The 22,047-nt window shown below is 36.9% G+C and overlaps 1 protein-coding gene across 2 annotated transcripts; it reads left to right on the forward strand.

Moving 5' to 3' along the window:
* Positions 1–3,119: 3,119 nt before the first annotated feature.
* On the forward strand, positions 3,120–20,103 carry C5H6orf163 (chromosome 5 C6orf163 homolog). 2 transcript variants are annotated; one of them, XM_077162376.1, is made up of 5 exons: positions 3,120–3,566; positions 7,439–7,533; positions 8,372–8,479; positions 13,659–13,861; positions 19,596–20,103. In XM_077162376.1, exons 1-5 carry the CDS (start codon positions 3,419–3,421, stop codon positions 20,032–20,034), a joined length of 993 nt encoding a protein of 330 aa, XP_077018491.1. In that variant the 5' UTR covers positions 3,120–3,418; the 3' UTR covers positions 20,035–20,103. The 2 variants fall into 2 exon arrangements, with proteins under 2 accessions (XP_077018491.1, XP_077018493.1); XM_077162378.1 differs by lacking the exon at positions 7,439–7,533 and having other exon boundaries at positions 3,454–3,566.
* The last annotated feature ends 1,944 nt before the right edge of the window (positions 20,104–22,047 follow it).

Below are 22,047 nucleotides of genomic sequence, written 5' to 3' on the forward strand. Positions count from 1 at the left end.
GCCATTATCTCATTCTTTTTCTACAGAATTTCTCAGTATTTTTCTTTTATTAAATCCTCTTTTAAAAGTGCCATGAGACTGGAAACAGGTTTTTTCTAATTATTAAGTTCTGCATAATAAAAGTAGCCAGTGCTGTTAAATTTGCATGGTATTCTCAATATTCAAAGGTGAACTGTGTACTTGTGCTGTTGTGGGGGTTTATTTTTGTTTTGCTGTTTACACAGGAAGTGTTCATTTTGTTTCTGGCATAGAACAAATATTTGGGAAGAAAAGGAAGTAGTCACTTTAAATAGTCACTTTAAAGCCTGCAGTTAACATAAGGAGAAATGAAAACTGAGTTGGCGCTGACAAATATTATTTATAGAATCACGATGATTCGTCTATTTTGGTTTTCCATTTTAGCTATTTTTGGTCCAGAATTTTATTTTAAAAGATACCCCACTCAACTACTAAAATAAAGATTTAAAAAAATTTTAAAAAGAGAATAACCCAAAGTAATTGGGGTTTTTCTTTAAAGAAAAAAAGTTCACTCTATATGATGTTTTTATTTGACTACAACTAAATGTTATCTAATTTACTTTTTGTAAATCAGTGTCATGGTGTTGATATAAACATAAGGCCAAATGTTCTTACAGTTTTTTTAAAAATTAAAACTATTCAGTAAGTAAGAAAAGGAGATCTTACTGTCCTGAGTTTATTTTATATAATTAAAATTAATCTGACAAGAATTTCATATCTGTCTGATTTCCAGGTATTTGCCCCATTCTCCAAATCATTGTAATTGGGGGCAGTGGTCAGTCTTATCTCTGCAGTCCTGTATCATTCATTATTACAAGTAGCATGTCACAGGCAGAGTTTATTATCATAGTGTTAGTTTTAATTTCTAGTACTTTATTGTGGTTGTGCAACATACATGAAAATGTAATTATGTTTGATTTGCAGATTTATTAAAGAGTTTATCTAATTGAGTTTATTTGTGTGCAACTAAATTAAATTTTTACTCTTGAGTCCTAAATTTTTATTTACTATGTCTCCATATATAGTACATTTCATATAGTTTAAAATGTACTTACATGGTTAAAAAAAATACCTTTTAACTTAAAATAGTATCCTTTGCTTTTGGTTTCCCTGTGTACTTTGCCACAGTACTAGGGTTCCTCTATTTTACAGCTTATGTCACATTGCAATTTATGCCTCATTGCTGTCCTAAAATTCTTTTACTGTTCAACCAAATATTTGGGTATTTGGCAGCAAGGAAAGTATTAGTTGGATGAGCTATCGTAGCACAGAAAGGCAGAAGCTGCACAGTGCACAGCCTCAAGACATATAACATCTGTGTGATTAAACTAAGCAGACGCTTCATTCAAGCACACAGCTATGGAAAATAGTGTGGTACAAATTATATTTTTTACAGGGTGGTTACAGTTTATAGCACAATCTAGCTGCATCTTAATATTTTCATCCATTTCTATTGAATGAGGGCATAATCACCAAAACTATAATACCTTTAGAATAGGCACAGGATTTTAAACATTGGACTTTACCTGGTCTAGTCGCTTCACTTCGTGGTTAAGAAAACAAGCTAAGAACAATTCAGAGAGTTGCCCAAGATCAGAGACAAGGCTGGAACATGGATCTCCTTGCTCTAAAGTCTAGTGATCTTTTCACCATAACCATACTGCCTCTATGTATAAACATCCACCTACTGAGTAAACAGCCACAACAAAAGAAGTCTAAGTCTTCAATACAGAAACATTCCTGTATTTTGAAACAAAATTATGCAGAAATTATTAGTTATCCACTTCCCCAAAAGACCATCGATACAACCTGTTGATCAAACAAAACTAAGTTTAATATACCTGTTGTCCTGAGGTATATTTTAATTTAAAGAATTATCAATTTATCAATCAAATTACCAATTATCAATTAAAGAATACTTAATTTAAAGAATTGTCAAAGTATGCCACTTCGACAAATGTGAGAATGTATCTCAGAGGGAGGTGGTCAGGGGAAGACAGTCCCAATGTTTTAAAATCTGGGCTGATATGGGTCAAAGAGGTTCTTTCAGTGGAGGGATATGATTGAGATTGGGCAAAATTCATGACAGATTAGGTCTTCAAGCAAGTTTTTGGTAAGTAGACTGGTATAATATGCTATCTTTTTGGCCTCAGGAGAAGTCTGTTGTTCTGATAGAAGAGCTGTTTAGCCAGGTGAGCAAACTCTTTGATAAATTGTTTTTCAGGAATTTCCTGAAGCAAACAGTGAAGGTATTTGTTTACAGCCGTATCATCTATAGGGTGACTAACTGTCCCAGATTGCCCAGCACTGAGGGATGCAGGACTTTCAAGTTTAAACCTGGGTAAAGTGCCAGGCAAACCAGGACAAGTTGGTCACACTACTCCCTGGGAAAGCCCAGGAGAGTCATGTTGGCACAGGTGGCCTCAGTTCTGAGTCCATATTGTTAATCTGTGTGGCTGCAGTAGTCTCAGTTCTCGGTAGTAATTCATCTTCAATCTTCTCCCAGTCCCAGTTAACCCTTTTGAAGTCAAATCTGGTGCCATTTGGTAGAGGTCTTAAGCAGTTATCAGACCATCTGAGTCAACGTCACAACTCATGAAGAAATTATAGGGTAACTTTTGTGGCACACTTAGATCAGATCCCTGTGGGCATTCTATTAAAATTAACCTCATTGATGGCAGTCATACACTATGAAATCAGTCCTGCTGGGAATATAGTAAAGCAATTAAAAATTTTTTTTCAGTTAGTAGGTTAACCAGTTGTACAGATATTTGTGAGATGCAGAATTTCCAAGGCTGTTTTTCTAAAATTGTAGGAACAAATGAAGTGTAAATTTTTTTAACCCAGGCTTAATTTCAAGTGTTAAGGTAATAAAAGTAAATTTTCCCTTAAAATGCTGTGATCTCTCCCAGTTTTATTGACATGGCACTAAAATGTACATTTGTTAATAACATAAAAAAATTAAACTCTGCACTACTGGTCTTAAAATTCCTGAAGTAGCTCATTAAAAAAAAGCATCTGGGAAACTGAAAACCTGCACCATGCTCCCTTTTGTCATTATTTCAAGTTGCTTTTGTGAGCAAAGCTTGTCTTACCTAGCAACAGTTGCTAAGTTAACAACTTGATGTTAGAGTCTGGGAGGGAGTACTTTCTTAAGTCTTCCCAGCACTCATACCTTATGTGGCAGAGGCTTTCAAGGCCGTTCTTTAACGTTAGGCACATGGGTACATGACTACTACCTAATTATGGCAAATCATTTCATCCCTACCAGCATCTAGCACTGTCCTAAAATGTTGAACCTCTTTTAGTGTCCTTAAACTTCCAGCTTTTCTTAAAACAGCTTTTTCTGATTCTAAGAATATTTTAACTGTACATAGTGGAAGAAATCCTAAATTTCACGATGATCAGAAATCCAAATTACACAAATTTTGTTTGCTGTGCTGTCTGTAATAAAATAATTCCACCAGCCCCTATTGGGGAAACCTTCAAACGGATCCATGAATACAAGCCATTTAAGACACGATTTTACACTCACAAAGATATACTGGGTAAGTGACTTTCCTGTTTTCCTTTGTTCTAACATTTAGTTGCATTCTGTGTCATTCTTATTATATGGGCTTTTCTCAGCTCTTCTGGAATCAAAGTTGCTTTCCTCATGGGGGCATCTATTTGGCATAATAATATAGGTTGGAATCCCAGCTTCTCTACTTACCAGTTGTGTGCCTTGGGCAGGGTACTTAGCCTTTTACTCTGTTTCTTATATGTAAATAGGGATATTAATGCCTACCTTGCAGGTTGTTGTGAGGCTTTAATGAAATAGTTGTACCTATTATAAAGCATGGTACCTAATAGACAATTAATTTTAGTTCTTTACTCCTTTTCCCATATTTGGGTACCTTCTATACATAAAGGAGAGGAAATATTTCTAAACAATACCCTAATAAATGGGTTAAAGAAACTATAACCTTTAATTTGTAGCTGTTGATATAAAAAGAAACACACAGATAATTTAAAAATATTTACTATATACGTATCTCTAATAAACAAATCAAACTGTAATTACATGTCCTCTCCTTTGTTACCATCAGAGTTTTCCATCTGACTTTGAGCCTTATAAATATTTTCCTAAGGACTCTCAAATGCTTCTCTCTTCCTTTGACATGGTAAACTACTAGTTATTTGATTTTACTTGTGATCTTTAAAAATTTGGTAAGCTAGAGAGTGAAGGGTGTTTTGAAAATGTGTATATATATATATATATATATATATATGGGGTAGATCAGATTGGAATTACCCTCTAAAAATCTTTCAATATCAAAAATTATTTTAACTTTTGTAAATGTTTAGTATTAATTATTAATTATAAATTATACTCTCTCAAGTGATTTGACTTTTTATGCCCGAAACAATGTATCTCTATTTTTAGATGTACCTTTATTGATTTTTTATTCCTTATAGAATTCCTGACTCCAAACATTAAGTGGATAAATTAAATCTAACTAGTTAAAGAAAAATCCTTTATAGTTAATGGCCTGTATTTATCATGGAGCTATTTTAGGTCAAATGGCTTAAATGTACTCTCTGTTCTTTATAAGTAAATTCTAAAGCATGGGTATAATATCTAGAGAGTATTCTTAGGGCAATAGTTCTCAACCCCGATAGAGGGAAATTTTTTTTAAAAAATTGTTTTTTATACAAATATCCAAGCACAGATCTGCTGGATTTAATATAAATCCAACACAGACCCTCTAAATTAGAAACTCTGGAGTGGGGCCTCAGCATATGTTGTTGTTCTTTTTTTTTCCCCCTTTTGGTACACATTTTAATAACTTTCTATTTTGAAATAGTTTAAGACTCATGAGTTTCAAAGATAGAACCGAGTTCCCATGTACATCCATCCAACTTCTCCCATTGATGATATCTTATACAACCATTGTTCATTGTCAAAGCCAGGAAATTGGCATTGGAACCACACTATTAACTTAGGTACAGACCTTACTGCATGTACTCTTTTTTCCCCCTTGGTATAGTTTTATGAAATTTATCATGTGTAGATTCATATAACTATCACCACAATCAGGACATAGAACTATTCCATCACCACAAAAATATTTCCTTATTTTATCACCCTCTTCCCCCTAACCCTAACCCCTGCTATCCATTAATCTGTTTTCTGTCACTGTAATTTTTCACTTTAAGAATAATATAAGAACAGAATCATGCAGGATGTAACCATTGGGAGACTGGTTTTTTCTACTAAACTTAAAACCCTTGAGATCCGTTCATGTTGTTGTTTGTATCAGTAATGTGTACCTTTTTCAGCATGTGTGTTTTTAAAAATCTCTGCAGGGATCCTATTATACTATCAAGTAAAGTGATGGGATTTAAACATATAAAATAATATGCTGAAAAATGATATAAAAGGTTAAGTATATAAAATTCTACCCTTGTATCACATTTTACAGTTACAAAGTTCAGCATGTTGATGGTCCATGCTTAGTCACATTTCTTCCTAGAATATCTTTCACAATTATATCCGCACAATCTTGAGCCTATGCAGTATATGCCCATCTATACCATAGTACTCACAGCCCTGTGTTCAGATTCACTGATCAGCTAATAGCAAAGACTCTTAATCATTACCACCAAATATGTACTTCCAGTTGCAGGTGACAGAAACACAGCTCAGATTGGACTATGCATAAAGGGGAATTTCTTGGCTTTTAACATCAAAATCCAAGGGGCCAAAAAAAAAAAAAAATCCAAGGGGCATCTGAACTCAAGGACTTCAAGGGCCTTCAATCAGTCCATGCTTACTTACTTTGTGGCCTAATTGCTTACTATTATACCCAACTTCCTCCAGCAGCAGGGAAAGGAGGGGATTTGAGCCCATACAGCTCTATTACCTCCAGCTTAGAAATTCCAAAGGAAAAAGAGCTGTCTTCTCTTTATATCCTTATACAAAATCCTTGGGAAGAGCCTGGTTGGCTAGGCTTGAGCATGTGCCTAATTCTGGGCTAATTAGAGTGGCCTGGGGGATAGGAATAATGTGATAGACCGAGGAGGTTGGGTGCTGTGATTGACAGTCCCACGAGAACAACCTGAACTGATGGAGGGAAGTTCTTCAGAGAAATGGTCCTGCTAACAGAGGGAGAGAAGAGATGCTGGGCAAACAGACATCCACAAAACTCACCAAGCAAGGCATCATGGGCGATATACTACAGTATTAGATGTGGACTCTAATTTCAGGGAGTTGATCATCAAGACTTAATCATATGAATAGTTAACAAGAAATATAGGATGTGAGAAATGAATGGAATGAAGATAAGAGATTAGATTGGAGAGAAAGAACACTGTGTGTGGGCTTCAGCATTCCAAGGGGAATTGGAATTCCATAAAGTTCTTGAGCTGCCTCTGACGATCCACTTTGGCAGGAAAAAGAGGAACCCTCAGAGCCCAGCTCAGAGAGCTTACTTCTCCACTCTAGGCCTGGCCCTGTCTCCAGCTATGTGATATAGGATAGTCCTCCAACCTCTCTCGGCTTTATTTCCCTGTCTAGCTAGGGAGGTTATTATTATGTGAATATTGTTTTCTAGAAATTAAATAAGGACATTGACAGAGAAGTGTGCAATTAAAATGTTACTGTGGGGGGTGCCAGGGTAGTTCAGTGGTAGAATTCTTGCCTGCCATGCTGGGAGACCTGGGTTTGACTCCCAGACCATGCACTTCCATGCCCTGCCCCTGCCCCCCCCCCCAAAAAAATCCACAAACAAACAAAAAAAATTCAACAATTGGTGCTACAATAATGGGATACTCACGTGAAAAAAGAATGAAATGTGACCCTTGCCATACAGCATACCAAGAAAAAAAAAATGTTGCTGTGAATACTATGTGGAAATCAAATGAAATCATTTCAGAGAAGGGCTAAATTAAAATGTTACTATTGCAACTATTACCCCTATTATAAGTACTACACACCAAGTCAAGGCATATAACCTATTACAGAAGCCTTTCTAATACTGAGCTGATGGAAGTGGCACCAATGCCTGATAGGGGCAGAGAGAGAGGAGCTGTATAATGTGTTAACATCTCTTGCATATTCAGTCACCTTTCTACTTAGGTGTACAAAATATGTCACCTTTCTGCAGGGCATTCATTTTGCTTTACTTCCTAGTTACCTGCTGTATGGACTGAGTGCAATGAGGGGAGCGGTTGACTCTGTCCAGACCTAAGAATGCTGTGAGTTCATTCCTAATCAGGGAAAAACTTACCCTTTTCAATGCCTTAAAAAAAAAAAAACTGATGCCTCCTAAAGGGATATATATCTTAAATAGTCCTAATAAATAGCTAGATATTGGTGAAAAGAAAAACCAGGAAACAGTCTGTGGATATCTGTGATTGTTTCTCTTCAAATATGCAGATATTGGGGCAAATATTCAGAGTAAAGAAGAGAAATTTCAAGAGGCTGTACTCAACGAACGTATTGCAAAAGCAAAAGATGAAGTATGGGCTCAGGTAAAAGAAGTTAGAAATCAACCTAAAATGCATCTTTACAGTCCTTTCACTTTTTTGACACGCCCCAGACAATAATAGAGCATATAACTACACGCACAGAATACAAAGTCGGAACTGACTTTGAATCCAGGCCAGCTGTGGATCCGTGGGCAATTTCCTCAGCCTTCTCCATAGTCTCAGCTTCTTTGACTGTAAAATAATAATAATTATGTATTATTTATAAAAAAATCAATATTTACAGAGTGGGATAATCATACCCACTTTGTAGGATTCTTGAGACGTCTAATGAAATACTGTGCCTGGCGCAGTTGCACAGAGTAGGTGCTTAGTAAGAATGCACCATCAAAAACTTCCTTCCAAGTTGTTCCATCTGGATGGGTCATTCCTGCTACTTTTATACTCATTTAAAACCAAAACAAACAAAAAGGAACTAAGAGGAATCCCTGTTGAAAATCATTTATTATGGCTTAACATTGACTAGGTAGACCACTTGTGCAGCATTTAATATCTCCAAACTAAGTGCCTGTTTTTCCCAAATGCTTCACCATGGTCCATTCCCCTTCCATCCCCTTTTCCTCTCTCCAAAATCTTTGATAACTTGCCCATGTGACTGCTAAGTGTCTTAGCACCAATTTGGAAGAATCAGGGCTCACAGTGGGATCCCAGACACCTTAGAAGCAAAGCCTCAATCTCCCAGCCCCACTTCTTCCAGCACAAATAGAATGACATAAATGATTTTTTAAAGAGAACGAAATTTCTTGAGAGCAGGATAAGCCAAAGTGCTTAGAACAATGTTATTTCCCAGTTTTAACAGGTAAATGGACTCTTTCTTTCAAAGGCTAAAGAACTCCAAAAACAAGCAGTGGAAAAAGCACTTAAAGAAGCAAATGACCAACATAAAATTCAACTTCAGATTCTGGAAGAAGAACATCAGAAAGATTTACAGGTTTTATACTAGCATGTTATCTTTTTTTTCTTTATTAGAGAAGTTATGGGTTTATAGAAGAATTATGAATAAAACACAAGATTTTCATTTACCACCCTATTATTGATACTTGCATTGATGAGGAACATTTGTTACAATTATGAAAGCATATTTTTTATTCAATAATTTTTAAAAAATATAACAACAAACACTAGCATTCTTAACATATGATAATTCCATTCTACATATATAATCAGTAATTCACAAAATCACACATAGTTGTATATTCATCATCATGATCATTTCTTAGAACATTTGCATCAATTCAGAAAAAGAAATTTAAAAAACCAGAAAAAATTCATACATACCATACCCCTTGCCCCTCCCTTTCATTGACCACTAGCATTGTAATCTACTAAATTTATGAAAGCATATTTTTATAAGTGTACTAGTAACTATAGTCCCTTGTTTTTGCATAGTGTAACTCCATGGATTTTAAGAAACCATCACCTAACACAAGGTCCTGAAGATGCTTCCCTATAGTTTCTTCTAGGAGTTTGATAGCTCTGGCTCTTATATTTAGGTGTTTGCTCCATTTTCAGTTTATTTTCTGTGTGTGGTATGAAGCAGGAGTTTTTTTTTTTTTTTTTTTTTTTTTTTTTTTTTACAAATGGAGATCCAGTTTTCCCAGCACTATTTGCTGAAGAGACTATTCTTTCCCAGTTGAGTGGTCTTTGCCACCTTGTCAAAAATTCGTTGGCCATAAATGTGAGAGTTGGTTTCTGAACCCTAATGTCTGTCCTTGGGCTAATGCCATGCAGTTTTGATTACTGGGGCTTTATAATAAGTTTTAAGATCAGAAGTGAGTCCTCCAACTTCATTCTTGTTTTTCATGATGTTTTTGGCAATTTGGGGTCCCGTGCCCTTCCATATAAATTTAACGATTGGCTTTTCCAATTCTGCAAAGAGAGAACTCAAGAAAATTTATAGGGGAAAAGTTAGATCATCCTGAAATATTGTCTAGGGTTTTGGAATTTACTCCTAAACCACAATCTCAGGAATTTTTCTTTTATCTGAAGGAGTTATTTGTCCAAGAGTGATTTGCAGGGTTGTTATTTCAATTACAATGCCCATAGACATAGACATCAGAACTGATTTTCAGGGGATGTCTGTGAACCATCTGCCTCAGAATCTACTCACCTGGGTGGCTTAGCATGCAAATTCCTGGGCCCCAACTTAACTTACAGATTCAGAATTACTTGCAGCTTTTAAACTAGTAGCTTGGTTGATTCTTATACATATTAAAGTGTAATCTACAGCAGAAAACCAAGTTCTTCTAGAACACCAAATATTAAATTCTCATATGTAGAGACCATTGGATAATGCTTTTAGCTTCCTTGGCTACTCAAGCAAATACCGTGCAATGGGTCACTTTAAACAATGAGAATTTATTTATTTGCTTACAATTTTGAGGCCAGGAAAAAAAGTCCAAATCAAGGCATCATCAAGGTGATGCTTTCTCCCCAAGACTGTGGCATTCTGAGGCTGGCTGCTGGCAATCCTTGGTCCTTAACTTGTTATAGGGCAAGTACATGGCACATCTCCTGGCCTCTCCCTTCTCTTCTGGTTTCTGATGATGTTTGGTAATGGATGATGGTGAGGATAACATAATATTGTGAATGTGATTAATCCCACTGAATGGTATGCTTAGGAGTGGTTGAGATGGGATAGTTTATGCTGCATACATGTTCCCACAGTTTAAAAAATAAGAAAGAACAACTAAAGAAACAATGACAATTAAATGCAATATATCATCCTGGACAGGCTCTAAAAATGGAGGAGAAAGGGCTCAAAAGGGCATACTTGGGACATATGAAAAAAATTGGAATATTGATTATAAGCCTTATATCAATGTTAAATTTCCTGAACATGATAACTGCTTTTAAGGTGGTTACATAAGTGAATATCCTTATTCTTTGGAAATGTACATGCAATATTAAGTGTTCAAGGTGCATGATATATGCAGCACTCAAATATTCAGAAAATGGGTTGATAAATGGATATACAGACAGACAGATAGATTAATGGATAGATGGGTAGATAGAAAGAATGGTATGGCAAATATTAAAATGTGTGTATCAGGATATATGGAGGGATGGGGCTATGTTGGAGTTCTTTGCATGGAAAACTCCTGTTTGTCTGAAAGTATTTTAAAGTAAAGTTTTTGTTGTTGTTTTAGAAAAAGAGGGACTGAGTTTAATATTCTGAAGCCTAGTTTGGAATCCAGCAAAAATAAAGAGCTGGCAATGCTGCCATGTGCCTTGGCATGTGGCCGAGGAGCCAAGGATCACCAGCAGCCAGTCTTTGGGAAGAATGAATCACCTTGATTATGCCTTGATTCTCTTGGCCTCAAAACTGTAAGCTAATAAATTCCCATTGTCCAAGCTGAACCATTTGATGGTATTTGCTTTAAGTAGCTAAGGAAACTAAAACAGATCTTGAAATATTGTTTATACTTATTCACCACTTCAAAATTACAATAGTTAATAGACATATCTCTAGATTGGATTTAATACATTAAAAAGTAGGACTAAATCACAAAATAAAAATTTTGATAATTATTCAAAAAATAGGAAAAATAAAGAGCTGGAATGTCATTTCTAAATACTGTGAGTCAAAGAGATATGTTGACTCTTTAATCCTCATTCAGTATTGCTGGGTGGGAGCATTTTGATTATTCCCATGGAGATGTGACCCACCCAATTGAGGGTGGTAATTTTTGATTAGATGATTTCCATGGAGGTGTGTCTCCCCCCATTGAAGGTGGAGTTTCTAACTGGAATCCTTTAAAATAGGAACTATTTTGGAGAGAGTCCCTTTTGGTAGAGCCACAAGAAAGCCAGCAGATGCTGCCATGTTCACCATGTGCCCTTCCAGCTGAGAGAGAAATGTTGAATATCATCGGCTTTCTTGAACCAAGGTATCTTTCCCTGAATGCCTTAAATCGGACATTTCTACACACTTGTTTTAATTGCGACATTTTCTCAGCCTTAGAACTGTAAACTAGCAACTTATTAAATTCCCCCTTTTAAAAGCCATTCCATTTCTGGTATACTGCATTCCAGCAGCTAGCAAACTAGAACAGTTATGATAATATTTAATTTGTCTAAAGCTCAATTCCCTGCAACCTCAATTATTGAGATCATTGAAAACCCAGAAATAGGTTTAAATGTTCCCTAAGAAGTCAAAGTCTTCTGACTTCAAGATAAAAACTCAGGCAGAACCTCTCCATACCCTATTCAAATGTTATTTACACTTTCTTGGCAACCTGAACCTAACAGGCTTGGTTGCTTTATTTTCCAAATCCAAAATAGATCAAATGCTGACTGTTGTTAAAACAGAAATTCCACAGCCAAGTGGCATGGGGAGAACAAGTAAATTATAAAAAGCAGATTCCACATCCCCAAAAGCATATCGGTCTGGGGTCATTTATGGCAGAGCCAAATGGCCTTAAGAACTTGTACCATTGTTACATGCAGTACAATTTTTAGTATAATCAGCCTGTCTCATGAAGAAAATGTTAAATTGTGTTCACTATCATTTTATGACTCAGGTAAACTTTTTATGAATCAGGTAAGTGTTAAAGACCATTGAAACTATTATCAAAAAGTTTTAGTGCTTTATGGGATAAAGCTTTCTGCTAGCTTTTCTAAATTGCCAATGCTTTCCTAAAGAGGTTTTCTAAATACATGAACTGTGGTCATTATAGAGGAAATCTCAAAGTTGGTTTCTGTTACCTATTTCATGTTTTATTTTTTACCCTCAGACTAGCCAAAATGAAAAGTTGAAGACTTTCCTTCTCTTGAAAAAGCCAAAGTTTGTCTAATGAATATTTTTTGTTGCTAAAAGCAAGAACTTGCTTGACTTTCAGCTTCAGCTAGGGATGCTCTCAGTATATGCTGTGAATGGAGCTGGTTCTCAGAAGCTCTCACAGAAAGTTCTGGTGGTGGGTGAAGTGGTCTGAGCAACTTTCAGCCAGGAGACTTCTACTTCTATTGGTTTTATTTATTTCCATTTCTGGATAAGATTTCACTCGAAAAAGAGATTCTGCAACCATTTTAAAAAACAAGAAAGAAAACCACTGTACCATCCTAAAATACTGTACAGTGTTTCTGGAATGAAAATAAATTGGTAAGTCTCTTGAAAGGCCCCAGTATCACAGCCAGCAATGAAGTGAGAAACTGGAAGTTGAGAATTCTAGCTTCTGTTCCTAGTCCTTCCACTAATTTATTGTGATATAATATGATTCCTTTATGTTCTCTCAATGTCTTCCCTAAAATAGAAAAAAAACTTACCTTCAAATGAAAAATCTGAAACTCCGGAACAGAATTAATTGTTCCTCCTTTCTCACATGTATTTCGATTACAACACTTATTGCATGGCTAAGTTGTTGGTCTCCACCTGACAGCAAGTGCCTTGAAGTCAGATCCCAGCCTTCTCGTGTTTGTGTCATGTGGGCCTAGCTGAGTGCCTGGCATACCATGGAGGAGGTTAAGCATTTCCAAAGTGGCAGCAAGGCTTTGCTATAGGACTATGTGTGCGTCTGTTTTCCTCAAGCCAGGTTCTCCTACCCCAGAGCAATGGGGCACCTGCTCCTATCTCTTCCATGAAAAAGGAATGTCCCCTCAACACTAATACAGAGCTGGAATGCTTGACTGACTAGGTGGACTGGAAGGCAGATTCCTGTGACTGTGAATAATGTACAACTGTTTTTTTTGCCAGAGCCTCTGTTCTTTCCTACCTAGGACACTCAGGAGGCATAGTAATTATTTCTGTCATTCTAGGACTGATTTCTAAGGCAGAATCTTATTTTGTGTTTCTCATTATGCATAAAGATGGATATTTGGACCATCAAGAAAAAAAGGCCTTTACCCCTTCAAACCAACTCTTTTCTTTTTGCATATTCTCTTCTGATATTATCTACGTGCATATTTATGCTACATGGTTTGCATCTTTCTGGTTATACCTACCATCATATAAATGAAAGTTTTCCATGTTGATCACAGTTTTCTTTTAAATCATCAGTGTTAACAGATGTGTATTCCATCATCTACATGCATGATGATTTAAATAACCTCTTAGTTTTCAAATTTGAACATCAAAGCAGTAATATCTAAACTTAGTTTTCATTTTGTTTAAGGAAGCAGCCATTCAAGCCAAGATAGAGATGCATCAAAACATGCAAGATGAAATGAGGAGAGAAAACTTGGCTGCAGAACAGCGCATGGTCCATAGAATCCAAAGGATTATGATGGAGTGCCACAGGGAGAAGGTCCAGGCTGTGGAGGAAGCCAGGGCTGAGGAAAGAAAGATTGCCCAGGAAGCAATCCAGGCTCAAAAAAGGTATCCCAGAGAACACGCTTGCAAATTAGTATTTTACTCTATAAAATCAAATTGTAGGGGTGCACAGGTGGTTCGGCGTACAATGCTCGCCTTCCACATAGGAGACCCCAGTTCAATTCTCAGACTATGCATGCCACCCCCCCTCAAAAAAAATCAAATTGAATAAAGGGATAAGGTTAAGATATTTATGCGGATATTGCCCAGTTTTTGTGTCTCTACATTTCTATATTGGAATATATAAAACATAGAAAATAGAATATATTCTAGAATATGTATATATATGGCTTAAAATGTGGTTGAAAATTGTCAATTCTTCTGAAGCTCCCATGTGCTCTTCCCCGAGCGGGTCTCCTGCTTCTGCCCCTCTAAGAAGGACTATTGCATCTGTCATTCTATATAACCACGTTTGAAAGGTTGAGGAAAGGACTCAAGAAACATTCCTCCATAAACATATAAAAGTCAACCTTCACATTCTCTAGCCTAGATTAATACTGTTGTGGATGCTTTACGTTTTTGGTCTTTTTCTTATTATGTAAGTAACACATGCTGTAAAAGAAGTTGCCTTTATGGAAATATATAGAGGAAAAATTGCAAGTTCTGACTCATTGCTTCCCTTCTCCCTCCCTGCCAGAGATAATTATTTTAAATTATGAGGTCTTTATCTTTCCATGCCCTTTTGGTGTCCCAGCCATATATATGTGCATGATCACAAATCATTTTACATAAATCAGATCATACACATATATATTTTAAGAATACCAAGGTAATCATTTATGTATATAGGTAATTTGATGGATCCAACCAGTTTTCACCAGGTATCAGTCAGAGCAATTAGGACTTATAAGGTCCTAGAGAAAATTGCAATTTCCAGATGTTAAGTGACCTGCCCAAGATCGTTCAGCTGCAGCAGCAGAACCAAGACTAAAACCTCCCAGTGTAGCCTCCTGGTGTGGGCTCCTCCTTTCTGCTTTTCTGCTTAGTTAACAAACATCCATTCATTTGTAATTAACAGGTAAAATCCTCCTCCTTGGGACTGTGTAGAGAAGGGCCAAAGATACAATCCTACAAGAGGAGAAGATCAATAAGAAGGAGGGCTACAGCTGTGGCAGTTTCAGTGATGTGTCCCTTTGTGCATAGACTATGAATCATTAGGGAGATTAAGGAAGGCAGTGAAGGAGTATTTCAGTGGTGGCTGGAGAAGGTGATAAAACTCTCAAATGAGCTGTGGTCTAGTGCAGCAACCTCTTCTCCCTTCTCCTCTTCCCCTGCCTGTCTGCAGTTCTTCTCTTCATTTGGAACCTCTGCTGTCTCCTGCTCCACCACTCCATTGCTTTTGCCATTCTGGACTTTCCTCATGACATTTGAATGGAGGGCTTTCAATGGTCACATTTTATTGGATCATCAGACTAAGATTAGAGAGCAGCCGTGTCTGTTAAGTGTATCCAGTTTGAATGTCCATTCTGTTCACTGATGTGTCCCAAGTGCCCAGAAGAGAGCTAGGTGCATGGAAGGTATACTTTAAATACTTGGTGCTCAAGTGGCTCAAACTGGTTCCAGTCAGTTGACCCTCCTGCAGCACACCTCATCCTATGTCTAAACATTGTCAATACCAGAATTTTTTTAGAATATTTGCAGAAACTAATATATGGAAAGAACCACTGCTTAGAATTTACTGTAGCTCTTTTATTTGGCTATAAACTTTCATCTAAGATATAAGGACTCAGAACACTTACATATTATGAGAAAGTTATTAAAGACACAGAAAACTTTTTTGTAGATTGAGGTGATTAAATTCTAAACAGCTTACGTAGGAGACAATGGACTCTTTCTCTAGAAGTTAAAAAAAATTCTCTACAGGAAAGTTTCCAAGTGTTTTCTAACCCAAGGCAAAGGCATGGCTGCAAAGGAATTTCTGTAGTCATGGCTATAATTCCTAATGACAGCTACCCTTTATTCAACACCTGGCAAATGCAAAGCCCTTTGTATACTCCTCATTTAATCCTCATACCCCTTCCTGAGGGATTCTATCACCCTTGATACCTTCAGTGAAGACTCTGAGTTATACAGAGAGATTAAGCAACCCACTAAAGGTCACATGAAGAAGACGTGAATTCCAGTCTTTAAACAACAAATCTGTGACCTTCCATTCTGTGACTGTGCTCCACAGGTAGAGGTGTTACTTGAGTTAGTTATCTAGAGAACATGTCTACTTCACTACCACTTATCCACTGCCTTCTGTGGCTGTGGCACTGACGCTCTAGTACAGAGAAATAAGGGCCCTTCCTCAACATGACGTGAAGTCCCATAGGAGCAAACCTGGATGTACTAGTACAAATAACATAATGGTGCTGGAAGAGTTCCAAGACCTGGGAAGATCAAGCAAAGGATGCTAGGCTGGGTAGTGAGATTGGTTTCTTTTTAAGGGAAGTTGTCCTGCATTGGGCCTTAGAGAGAAGGAAGGAGATCCTGCTTGTGAGAGAGGAAAAGGGTGAGAAGACAAGGAGCACAGACACGAACAAAAGTTTGCCAGGGCTGCTATGACAAATAATATACAAGGGGTTGGTCTAAGCAACAAGCATTTATGGTCTCATGGTTACAAAAGCTAGAAGTCCAAAATGAAGATGTTGGCAAGGCCCTGCTTTCTACTATGTTTGGTAGTGTTGTGATGATAGCAATTTTCTGAATTGTGGTAATGTCACTCACCTCTCTGGCTTCTTTGGACTTCTGGCCACTTCCAACAAAAATTCAGACTGTCTGAATTTCCTCTCTTTTTAAGGCCTTCAGTTATTTGGATTAAGACCTACTCTGTTTCAATCTGACTTCATCTAAATCAGATCTAGGAAGATCCTATTTGCTTATGAGTCCACGCATTAACTAATAATAACCCATATCTGCAATTGGGTTCACACCCACAAGAATACAGGCTAAGTCTTGAACATTCAATCCCCAACAGGCATGGAGGTGGAAGGTGTGAGGTATAATAAGGCAGAGTCAAGGGAAGGTATAGATAGTATTAATAGTTCCTCAGATAAAAATGTGTGCTGAAGGTTGGCCTCTGGAGTGCCCTCCACCCCAACCCCACCACCAGAACCTCTCAATCCCTGCAGCCCTATGTTAGGGTTATCACTGACCCTGTTGTCAAATCGGAGAGTAAAAGATTCACATTGTCCCAAGTAGAAAATCAAAATATGTTTTCCTTATAAACAAAATGGTTAGTATTGATTGAAGTAGTGCTAATGGTCCTGTAGCTGGAGCAAAAAATGGATTAATGCTAATTGTTGGCTAACTAGGCAAGCTGTCTGCTATATTCAACATTACTCCAAATTCTTGATATGTGAAAGAACTTGGAGAAGAAATCCCTTCTTAATTTAGGAATTTCCTATGGGAAAATGAAGCACTTTTTTGTACTATGGCAAGATCCAGGATTTGTAATGATGGATATAGAAGAAGATGGGGAATTGTTCTTAAGCAATATATGTAAGGAAAGTGAAAAGTTCACTTGACAAGTAGATTGGAAGGAACGCCCATTAATGTTTTTGTTTATACCTGTGAACAATATACCTTAAACCATTTCAACAGTCTCCCAAAAATAGTGAAGAGAGCTAAGAGAGTTCCTGAAGGGAACAAAGATAAATTTGCTGTTAGTATGGATTCTCCATGCTTTATTTTTTCCCCAGAGCCTTGCCTAGTACGGTTGAGTTATTAGATTATATTTATATTTAGCAGCCTGTTTTATTCTCTAGAACCCGTTTTATAAAATGTCAGACTGAGTGCTATAGATTATATGGACACATACTACACTATTTTGAAAATGGTTAAATTTTTGGCCACTGCTACCCTTAAATAATATCCTCTATTTTTCAAAATTTCATCACTAGGATTCATTTCACTCACTGATGTCAGAATAACAATTCTAAAACATTTCTTTAATTGTTTTGGTCTCCTGATCAATAATTTATATTGATCTCTCATTGCTATTGAGGCAAGTAATAGTTAAGGGCATGAACTCACCCGCTTACTAAATTGTGTCACCTTGAACAGTTAATCTCTCTTAGCCTCAATTTCCTCACACATTACGTGGGAATAATAATAGGTAACACATAAAAGTAGTACCAGATTCAATGAGTGGTTGTGAAAATTAAATGTGATAAAATACATATGAAATCCTTAACTCAGTCCCTGGAACACAGTAGGTACTCAGTAATTGTTAACTCTGCTTTTTAATGATGGTGGTAGGCTAGTCAGGGGAAAAGAGAAGGAAAGAAATAGCATAGCAGCTAGAGAGGCTAAGTACAAATGATATTTACCTCAAGATTTAGGAAGTTTTTCAGATTTGAAAGTCAAAGTTGAAAGAATCAGAGAATATGAGAAAATCACATCTTAGGGAATAGAATTTAGAAAAACTAGGAAAGGTATTAGACTGGAAGAGAAAGGAGGAGGATTTTTATTAACAGCTATAAATATTTGAATCCAACATTTGCAGAGTTTTAATTCTCAGCTGTTTAGAGATTCTGCTCAAACCAGGCTGGCAATGGATGTCCACTGGAAGTATATCACAGGGCTAGGAGCTTTTGTTTTGAATTCAGACTCCCTGGGTCATGGAGCTGGTTTGGGCAGTTTTACTAATAAATTGAGCAAGTCATTTAACCTTTCTGTGCCTCAATTTTCTCATCAGTAAAATGGGCATTATAATAGCTCCACCTTAAAGAATTAAAAAAAGAACAATTTATTAGACCAGTAGGTTTACAGAAAAAACATGTGGAAAATACAGAGTTCCCATATACCACCTACCCACAGCTATAGAATTTGTTTTGGGGAATCTTTGAGTTAATATATGCACAGGACACTCATCAGCCTGCCTGGCACATGATAATACTAAGATGTTATTTGCCCCTTCATTCTCATTAGCTCATGAGTATTATGCTTTCCACAAGCTTATGATGTGTGATAACACAACAGATTAAAACAATATGAAAATCCATCTTTTTTTTTTCCTTACTAAACCAGACTGTGGCATAAAATGTAAAATGATGCCATTCTTCTCTCCAACTTTCTGTTTTGGAAAATGTAGCTATTTTTCATAAAAGGTGTGTTATTAAGTAAACATGTAGTATGTGTATTGCTGTTTTTCATGAATCAACAGATAAATATTTTTCACTATCTCACTTTTAATTTCTAATCCTATAATGTCCATACATATAACCCATATAGAAAGAAGTTCTTTGAGGTCCTCAGTAACTTACGAGTGTGAAGGGGGTTCTGAGACAAGAAGTGTAAGACCAATAGAGTAGTACTTAGATGAAATCAAGATTAGGACTAAATCTAACCTGTGAAAATGAAGATTTTCCTCTCTGGCTAAAGGTAAGCAGCTGGGTTTATATATAAAAGAATACTTTCCCTAGGGGTTTGGAACTCTGGCCCCCCCCAATTCTTCATTTTTAAGCACATTGGGTTCATGTTTTTCTGGCCAAGGTGAACTCAAGTCCTACAGTTGCCTTTAGACACTGACTTGTAACCTCAGTCTGGCTCACAGCAGGGACAGGGTAGGGCATTCTCTCTGCTCTGAAGACCTTTTTTTTTATTGTTAACAGCTCATGCAGTCCAAAGGTTTATCTGTACCAGCCTGACTCAGACTGGCTCATTTAAGCAACACAATGCTTGTAGTGTAGGACGAAGTCATTTTGCTTTTAGTGGCTAATCCTTCTAACTTATAAATTCGTATTGTCTTTTGTAGCAAGGCCATGGAAGAACTTACAATGGCTGGTGTGTCTGTTATTAAGGACCAGAAGAGGAGTGTGAGTCAGGTGATAAAGGAAAAGGAACATGAAATGAACATCTACTATGGCATGGCTCAGAGGCAGAGGCAAGAAGAGGTTCAGGAAGTGCTTCAAGAGGCAGAGAAAACACATCAGGCTACACTTGGAAATGTGATGGATAAACTGGTAAATACTCAAGGGGAGCTGCTGTCCATGGCGAAACAACTGGGAATTATGACAAATCGGAAAGATTTCCTGGAAGAGGAATTAAAGGAAACCAGGGAAGCATTTCAAAAATACATCGATTATACTTTTCCTTCACTTTCACCAGGACAGGCTGATTTTATTCTTCCAGAAAGAAAGAAAACCCCTCCCAATCTTGTTACTAATGAGAAGTCAGGAGCAACAATTGATTAGAAGTCTTCAACTGAAATTTCAGTACCAAAGACATCATTCCAAAGACCAAATAAATTCACTCGGATACCATTCCTAGGTTCCCAATTATGTGTAAGATGCCATTGGACTGTAAGCATTTTGGGGGGAAAAACAAAATATTTAAAAACACATTCCAGGTTACATTGAGCTTCAAGTCTACTTGAGGAGAGAAGGTGTGAGGAATCAAAAATGATTAGGAGGGGAAAAGGTTAAGGAAATCTAAACATCACTTCTGTATCTGGTTTTGTTAACTTCTATATCAAACATGTAACAATTTTAATATTTGTTACAGTTGAAAGTAAGTAAAGGGACATGTTTTCAGGTTGTTTCTATTGTGAAGAGATGTGCTAACTTCTAGTAGAGTGATTATTTATTTCATGCATGGCAATAGCATTGTAGAAAAAATTCCCTCAAATTCAGTATGATTCAATTTAAATTCTGAACCACCCACATTAAATAATTCAGAAAGAACCTTCTTATATTCACCAGTCGTGAAAGAAAAATTGTCTTTAGAGTTCGGATGTCCTGCCCCAGGGATGGAGTATCCTCTTGTGTTTATATCCAAACCCATCTGCTTTGAGCTTGTCTTCTTTGGGTTACAATGCAGCAAACCTTTAAGTACTGCAATGCTCAGTGCCAAAATATGCCAATGTTTACTAAATTAAAACTGAAGAAAATCCAACCCATAAGGACTTCACCTAAGACATTCACATGTTTGAAGCACTTTAAAAACATTATATTTAATCTTCACAAGGACTTTAAAAAATAATCACTATTAAACCCAAATTACACAATGGGAGAATGAGGCTCAGAAACATTAAATAACTTTCTTCTGGGCACAAAGCTAGTAACAGAGCCAAAATTAAAAGTTACTGGGTAGAGGCAGATGGATTCCAAAGAGATACCTAAGGCTTATTTGGATTGAATTGATAATAACAGTAGCTAACACGTTGTGGAGGAAGGGGGTTCTTGCCATGTGCCAGGCACACTGAGTGTGTTACACACATGATTCATTCATTTTCACAGCAATATTTTAGGGTAGGAACCCATTAACATAGCCATTTTAAAGATGGTGAGACTGAGGCTTAGACAAGATAAATCACTTGCTTAAGCTCATACAGCTAGTAAGTTGCCCAGAGAACGTGGCTTTTGGACACATGCATTTGGCCATGATTTTGTTCAGCCTTGACATGAATTCCTTGGTGTTTCACTTGTTGGCTCTGCAAGTCTTAGTGTATATACAAGTGGGAGGAGATAGATAATGAAGAGTGTGTTCTATGATGAGGATTGGAAGAACTTAGTTTGTCTCTTACATCATGCATCATTTTTGTCTCATCTAAAATAAAAGGAAGTTATATTTACTGATTGTAGTATCTTATTTATTGGAATCATCCACCAAATTCAAATCTGAGTGCATAGCATAGGACACCAGGGGGTACACCATCTTCTAGACCATTGCTTCATGGTCACAATTAAGTATATCTTCTTTGCCTTCAGTGACAAAGTGAATAATATGGAAAGAGAGCAGGCAACTTATTTTAGGTTTGGAAAAAGAAACCTAGCATCTCAGTCTTCAACCAGATTGGAAGAAATAAAATTATCCACATTTTCAGTATTTTCCTTGTTCAGACTCCAGCCCCTGCTTACCCCAATCTAACAACTGCTTCCTTAAGGGTTTTAAAATAATTTGGATGCCTCTGAGAAAGGAGAAAGTAGAGATCTTATTACCATCCTGAAGATGGCTTGACCTCTGTAAAAGCTCCCTGCCCTCTCATCTCATCTATTGACACACTAATTGCCCCTCAGGTGATAGTGGTGATCACTCATGATCAGAGCTAATTTTAGCTCTGCACCCTCCCCTTTGCTACTCACCTACCAGCCAAGAATCGGCACCAAAATAGCCAGAGGAAAAAGATACTTTATGTATGGAGAAACAAAGAAGGACAGCAGACTTATCACAGGAACTAAAAAAGCCAGAGGACAATTGAGCAACAT

The sequence above is a fragment of the Tamandua tetradactyla genome, chromosome 5 (assembly GCF_023851605.1).
Source record: "Tamandua tetradactyla isolate mTamTet1 chromosome 5, mTamTet1.pri, whole genome shotgun sequence".
Classification (NCBI taxonomy): Eukaryota; Metazoa; Chordata; class Mammalia; order Pilosa; family Myrmecophagidae; genus Tamandua; species Tamandua tetradactyla.